Raw genomic sequence first — 7,306 nt, forward strand, 5'->3', positions numbered from 1 at the left:
AAACATTCAAACACAAACTGTAATGTCCAATGTGTTAGGACTTCACTGTAGAAAACACACTGATAATTGATCTCCACCATTCTACAAATAGTTATAAACGTCAGTTATCAGTTTAAATCATCAAGATGACCAATTTGCCTGAAAGACTAGTAATCAGAACAAATGCAATTCCCACCAGCTTTCAATATTTGCAGGAAATAATTCTATTCATTGTATATGCACATTTCTTAATCAATGGCAAAGCGAAGATATGGTCACTAATCTAATCCTATGTGAATTAAACTGTAACCTCTTAAAATCTAAATATAACACACCCATGCACTAATAAGACAAAAGCTAGATGATTTGACATAAATATTATGGGTGGAAAAAGAGAGGCAGGGAAACAAACTTCTGAAAAATCAAAGTCCAAACTGCAAGGATGAGTTAAGATGTGTCTCTGTTATTGTGATGATTGCATTGAAGATGCTGTGATGTCTGTAAAACAATGGTTATTCTTTGTTTCGGTAGTTATCTGGGTGGACCTAAGTTTCTTCTTGTATTAGAAATCCTCTTTTACATTTCTGAGTATTTGTTTTTGTTTTCTCACTCACTTAGACAGAAGGGAGGGGTATATTTGCTGTTTGTTTTCTGGATGTTTTTGGCTGCACTGCTTTCACAAGTTAGTAGTAAACTGCACCTTAACAATCTGAGGACTGACATCAAGCAGTTTCTCTGAGCTCAAAAACTCCTGATGCGGCTCTGCAACAATAATATAATGACCTTCCTGTTCTAAAAGCAACATAGTCTTATGCAACTAAAAATAATCATGCAACCCCAATTGATTTAATAAATCTCCTGGTGATTTAGCTATATAACAATTTCCAACTTCAATTACAGGTCTAATAAGGAAAGATTTACGGTCCCTTACAAATGTGGTTTATAGTTTATTCACAATAGAAGTGCAGATTGAAATTAAACATGCAAATTGAAATTAATGTAATGTTTGCCTTGGGGTCATCCTGATGAGTGGAGATTAATACAGCTTGCATTTCCATGAGTTTCCTTGATTTGTAAAAACTATTGTAGCAAGTGTCTTAAGGATTCACTGATCTTTTGAGATTAATGCAACGAGTGCTGTAGGGTGCTTCTGATTTGTTGAGATTAATGCAATGGCCATTCTTTCTCTTCAGGTCATTGCTGGATGATGACTTTTTTAATAAATTGGCACAGGATGTCAATAAGGACAATGAGGTTAGTCTACATCTTTTGGTTTTGCAATCTTGTCTCATAGTATAGCCTATAGTTTGAACAAAGCCTAATTTAACACCAAGACTCTCATACCAACAGATTTTGAGTTCAATTCTCAATTTGCTGTGAGTTAACTGAATTCTGTTGTGGGGTATATATTGTCAGTTATCAAACGCCCCAGACTTCCTGGCTGGTGAAAAAAACTTATTGTTGCTGTTTGGACTCCTATCAGTACATAAAAAGAAGAGCTAAAATAAATGTTGATCCCTTGGAAGCAGCATGGTAGCTCATTGACTAGCACTGCTGCCATATAGCACCAAGCATGATTCCAATCTTGTGCGACTGTCTGTGTGGAGTTTGGAGGTTCTTCTTTTTGTTTGCATGGGTTTCCTCTGGGTGGTCCGGTTTCCTCCCAGAGGAAACCCATGCAGACAAAAATGTGCAGGTTAGGTGGATTGGCCATTCTAAATTATCCCATCGTGTTCAGGGATGTGCAGGCTAGGTGGGGTAGCCATAGGAAATGCAGGGTTACAGGGATAGGGTAGAGGTGTGGAACTGGATGGGATGGTCTTCAGAGGGTCAGAGCAGACTTGATGGACCTCTATCTGTACTATAAGAGTTCTATGATGCTAAGCAACAACAGGAGAAATCATCATGGGGAATGAGGAAATAGCAGACACAGTGAACAAACATTTTGGCTCAGATTTTGTGATAATCTGCAGTATAGAGTCATAGAGATGTACAGCACGGAAATAGACCCATTGGTCCAACCTGTCCAGGCTGACCAGATATCCTAAATAAATGTAGTCCCATTTGCTAGCATTTGACCCATATTCCTCTGAACCCTTCCTATTCATATATTCATTCAGATGCCTTTTAAATGTTGTAATTGTACAGCTGTACTAGCTTTCACCACTTCCTCTGGCAGCTCATTCCATACATGTTGTGAAACTTGAAAGGGTTCAGCAAAGATTTACAAGGATGTTGCCAGAGTTCGAGGATTTGAGCTATAGGGAGAGGTTGAATATGCTAGGGCTGTTTACCCTGGAGCGTTGGAGACTGAGGGGTGACCTTATAGAGGTTTATAAATTCATGAGGGGCATGGGATGGGTAGGATAAATAGACAAAATCTTTTCCCTGGGTGAGGGAGTCCAGAACTAGAGTTTGGGGTGAGAGGGGAAAGATATAAAAGGGATCTAAGGGGCAAGGTTTTCACGCGGAGGGTGGTGCGTGTATGGAATGAGCTGCCAGAGGATGTGGTGGAGGCTGGTACAATTGCAACATTTAAAAGGCATCTAGATAGGTATATGAATAGGAATGGTTTGGATATGGGCCAGATGCTGACAGGTGGGACTAGATTTGGTTGCGATATGGACGAGTTGGACTGAAGGGTCTGTTTCCGTGCTGTACATTTCTATGACTCTATGTACCACCCTCTGTGAAATGTTACCCTCAGAACCCTTTGAGATCTTTCTCCTCTAACTTTAGTCTATTTACCCCATCCATGCCCCTCATGAGCTTATAAACCTTTATAAGGTCACCCCTCAGCCTCCAATGCTCCAGGGAACATAGCCCCAGCCTATTCAGCCTCTCTCAATAGATGGAAGATGTGAATCCTTTGGAATTCATGATGTAGCAGACTGTGAGCAAATTGTCCAGGGAGTTAGAGGTTCCACTGGCAATTTCAGAGGAGTCACTACACTTGGACTCCTCTGAAAGTTTCCATTTAAATTGAAGAATTTGGAAGGTTCTGCTGCAGTTAAATAAATAGTAAGGAAAAATTAGCCTATTAAAAACTTGTCTACCTCTCAAGTAACTATTAAAGAGAACCATCCACCCCCATTTTACCTCATACCCACAAGTACACCACATCCAGATCCCTTACAATCCCAGATCCTGACCTGACCATACCCACCCTCTGGACCTGAAGCCCTCCACCATCTGGGACTTTAATCCTTTTCTACTCCTGGGACCCCTCTCACCCTAGTTTGTGGGACCAAGAGCTGTCAAAGGTGCTGTCTATGATACTGGACCTTTAAATCACAGAATAAGACAATTGACTGCTTTGGAAAATGTATATGGATTGGCCAGGAAGCGCAGAACAGGAGCATTTCCCAGTTGACAGGCTGTAGCTATAGTGCTGGGACTTGAACTAATTACAATCTAAATAAGTGACTTGGACAAAGAGAGCAAGAATGATGTTTTTAAGTTTGTTGACCATACTAAGTGATGACAAGATATGAATGTGATGTACCAATATGCAGTGTACAATAAAATATTAAATAAGTATAACTTGACCTTTGGAAGGCTTTTAACATAAATGTGTGTTTATAAATTTCAAACAATGTAGCTGAACTCTTAATTACAGTGGAGTATTTACACTAAGGTTAAATTGGTTGAAGCATGTCTAAGTGTTCTATATAGAACTGTCTTGCAGCATTATGCTATTGCTGACTTTAAGGACTTTCCTGTTCTGTTTTTTTTCTGTAGGAGTCAGAGATTTCAGATGCTGATCCTCAGGCTTTGTTAGAAACTATGAAGGTAAGAAAAGTATTTGTGTTTCAATTGATAACAACCAATATGTTTTGCTGCTATGGTATAGACCGCATTGAATAACAGGGCAGGGTGATTATGAGCCTGTACTGTAACTCTTTTGGTTACAGATCCTCTTATCCATTTCAGCTGAGCCCCAAGATTACATGTTGAACCCACTATTACTCCCTGTTATCCCCAATGTGGATAGCTGTCTGTTTGGTTTTATAGAATCATTCCGTATTGCAGCACGGAAACAGACCCTTCGGCTGAACTCATGAATGCTGACCAGATTTCCCAAACTAAACTAGTCCCATTAGCCAGTGTTTGCACCATATCCCTCCAAACCTTTCCTATCCAAATCCCTGTCCAAAGTCTTTTATATATTGTAATTGTACCCACCTCTACCACTTCCTCTGGCAGCTTGTTCCATATATGCACCACCCTCTGTGTGAAAAACCTGCCCCTTGGGTCCCTTTTAAATCTTTCCTCTCTCACCTTACACCTATGCCCTCTAGTTTTTGCATCCTTTCCAGTTTAATAACATTCTTCTTATAGCAGGATAATCAGAACTGTACACAGTACTCCAAATGTGGCCGTACCAATATCTTGTACACTATGTCCTAACACCTGCGCTCAGTGCTCTGACCAAAGAAAGCAAGCGTGCCAAACACCGCCTTTGCCCACCTGTCTACCTGTGACAGCACTTCGAAGGAACTATATACCTGAACCCCTAGTACTCTTTGTTTGTCAGCACTCACCAGGGCCCTTTCATTAGCTGTGTAAGTCCTATCCTGGTTTGTTTTAACACAATGCAGCACCTCACATTTACCTTAATTAAACTCCATCCACCATTCCTTGGCCCACTAGCTTAGTTGATCAAGAGCCCGTTGTACTCTTAATGTACTGAATTTAATCTTCAACATTTGGCCTTTCAGAGCCATTGCCTTATGCAAGTTAGCTGTATTTAATTCTTATACGTGTTTAATTCATAACTTGATTACTTTTACTTCAATAACTTGTAACAGAATTTTGTAATGAACAAACCTTTATTTTGGTTAAAACTAGAATTTCGTTGGTTATTTTGAGATGAAAATTGAAGGGGGGGGGGGCTACATATGCATATATGTATTTTATACCGCTTTAATTAATGCTACAAATGGGGACAAATTGGCAGACTTAAAAATTTGCATTTACTGGTGCTTGAGTTGACAATACATATAGTCGGAATTGGTAAGGTCAACATTTGGGTTAGGGTATCGCAGCGGTTGAAAGGCAAAGAACAGCAGACTGGGGAGCAGTTAGTTTTGAGTCTGGGATGGAGAGCAGCACTCCTTCCTGTTATGAATTTAGGAAAATATATATTTAAAATTACATTATTTGTTGCAAATCCTGACAAAGCGTACACATTCAGGCATGTGTACTGACATAGGGTTAGTTTGTGCTAAATTAGATTAATTTTACTTATTACTTAATTTAGGGGGTCAGTTTGCTCAGTTGACTGGATGGCTGGTTTGCAGTGCAGTGTGATGCGAACAACGTGGGTTCAATTCCCGCACTGGTTAAGGTGACCATGAAGGACACTCCTTCTCAACTTCTCCCCTCGTCTAGGGCAGATTAAACACTACTAGTCTTCCATTTCTGATGAGACAGTAGCAGTATGGTCCTCTGGTACTATGGCAATTTTGTTTTGCCTTTACAAATTCTTAGTTCATTTTTGAGGAACATCACCTTATGAGATTGGGACAGTTCACCAAGAGTTGCAGACATCATGGATCAACCTAATGTTGTTTGTTCATCTTTAGGTGAATTTGAGGAAATTCAGTGGCATGTGGAAGGCAATGAGACACAACTTGAGTATTCCATAATGACAAGAGAATGATTGTTCTTTAACTCAGGATGATGTGAGTCTTTGAATGAAGCTTGCATGCTTGGGAGCTTCTATGCAATTGAAGTATTTGTCCATTTTAGCTGGTACCCACTGTGGGCTGATGAGGAGCATCAGTGAGTTGCAACATTGTATATTGTGGCTGTCACATGCTGACAGCCGTGTGCTGGTGCTGGGTAGTGCTGCGGAAGGCAAGCACAAGTGTGGCTTTCCCTATTCAGTGTCAAATTGCTGTGTTTCTGTCACCCAGTGTTCATACCTGCAAGTCCTGAGTCACCATTTGCCCTGTCCACATGCACTGTTGACATGCTGGATAGATGAGCTGGTCTCTGGTTAATTGCCAGTCTCTAACATACAATTGCAGGCATTGATTCTAAAGGACATCTGAAGGAACATCTGTGGACAATGGTGAATTCAAGGGGGATGATGGTATGAGATTCAACTAGGCTGATGAAATTAAATAGCAAAAGTTGTTGTGACACTCTGACTTATTGGGGCTGAGATCTCCTGGAAGGTATGCAAGACCAATATTAATTAACACTTGTGTGATCATGGCTTGCCAGGAACATGCTGTTAGGTGTATTGTGAGATTCTCCAGGCTGTTTTGGCAAATTGCCTCCGTATTAAGAGGTCGCTGGATAATGGTATTCCATACAAATTTATCATGGATGCAAGGGCCTGCCCATCAAGTACCCAGGCCTGCTCTTCTAGTTTTCCTTTCATGGTTTCCTGTCATCTTTCTCCTTAAGGGCATCTCCATTTAAGTCCTCCTTGTAATCCTTCTCCTTTGCTGATATTGCTTTTTAGCTGGCATCCAGCCCCTTGGTGTGAGTCGGTCTCTGCTGCAGTCTATTAAGGAACATGCAGTAAATAACGACTAACCTTGAAAATCTGCGGGTAAAATTGGGCTCCAAAATGGTCAAGGCATCTGCAGCACATCTTTAATGGGCCTATGGCCTTTCGGTGATGGTCGTCATTTGTAGGTCACTGTTATAGTGATGTTAGGGCACCTTCTTCTCACACCTCAAGGGTGTGAACAACCACTCTTTACCGGGTACCCTTAGAACCCCACAAGCCAGCTATGGACCTGGGGTCTGTGCTGGAAAGGTTCAATTAGGCTTGAATCCCTCAGAATAAATAAGTCATTGCAACTGACAGTAAAACAGACACACACAACACACAGCCGCACGTGGACATGTGCACACAAACAATTGGCACAGCTTTTCTGTTCATAAATGGCTCTGGTTGCCGCATTAGTGTCATGACATGACTGTGGTCTAACGCTCCCTAAATTTGTGGAAATCCAACTACGGATGTGCAGCCCATTGTTCACTATGTCTGGAAAGTCGCAACTGTTGGGGAAGTTGGTGCACTTCTCCACCTGAGCAAACAGCAAATACAGAGGAATCTTGATTATCCGAACGAGATGGGCAGGCACTATTTAGTTCAGATAATTGATTATTCGGTTAATTGATCCAGTGCCTCTCCTCTGGCTCAGACTTTTCTGAAGTTTCCTTTTTCCTCACTCTGCCTGCCTTGCTCCCTCTGTCTGTGTCAGGGTTTGTTTCGAGGCAGACACGCACTTGTCTGTAAGGGACCTGCAGCATTGCTGGAACAACCTTCCCCCCCCCCCCCCCCCCAAACCTTCGCCCTTAA

At 41.3% G+C, this 7,306-nt stretch overlaps 1 protein-coding gene across 1 annotated transcript in view; it reads left to right on the top strand.

The window, feature by feature from the left end:
* The window catches only part of LOC122561982 (fas-binding factor 1 homolog), a 77,653-nt gene that overhangs the window by 2,153 nt on the left and 68,194 nt on the right, over positions 1–7,306 (top strand). Inside the window, exons 2-3 of the mRNA XM_043714331.1 lie at positions 1,173–1,233; positions 3,721–3,771. Of these exons, the coding sequence (XP_043570266.1) occupies positions 3,766–3,771 (6 nt within the window). The 5' untranslated portion in view covers positions 1,173–1,233; positions 3,721–3,765. The remainder of the gene's footprint in view (positions 1–1,172; positions 1,234–3,720; positions 3,772–7,306) is intronic.

Source organism: Chiloscyllium plagiosum, chromosome 24 (assembly GCF_004010195.1).
Source record: "Chiloscyllium plagiosum isolate BGI_BamShark_2017 chromosome 24, ASM401019v2, whole genome shotgun sequence".
NCBI classification, from domain to species: Eukaryota; Metazoa; Chordata; class Chondrichthyes; order Orectolobiformes; family Hemiscylliidae; genus Chiloscyllium; species Chiloscyllium plagiosum.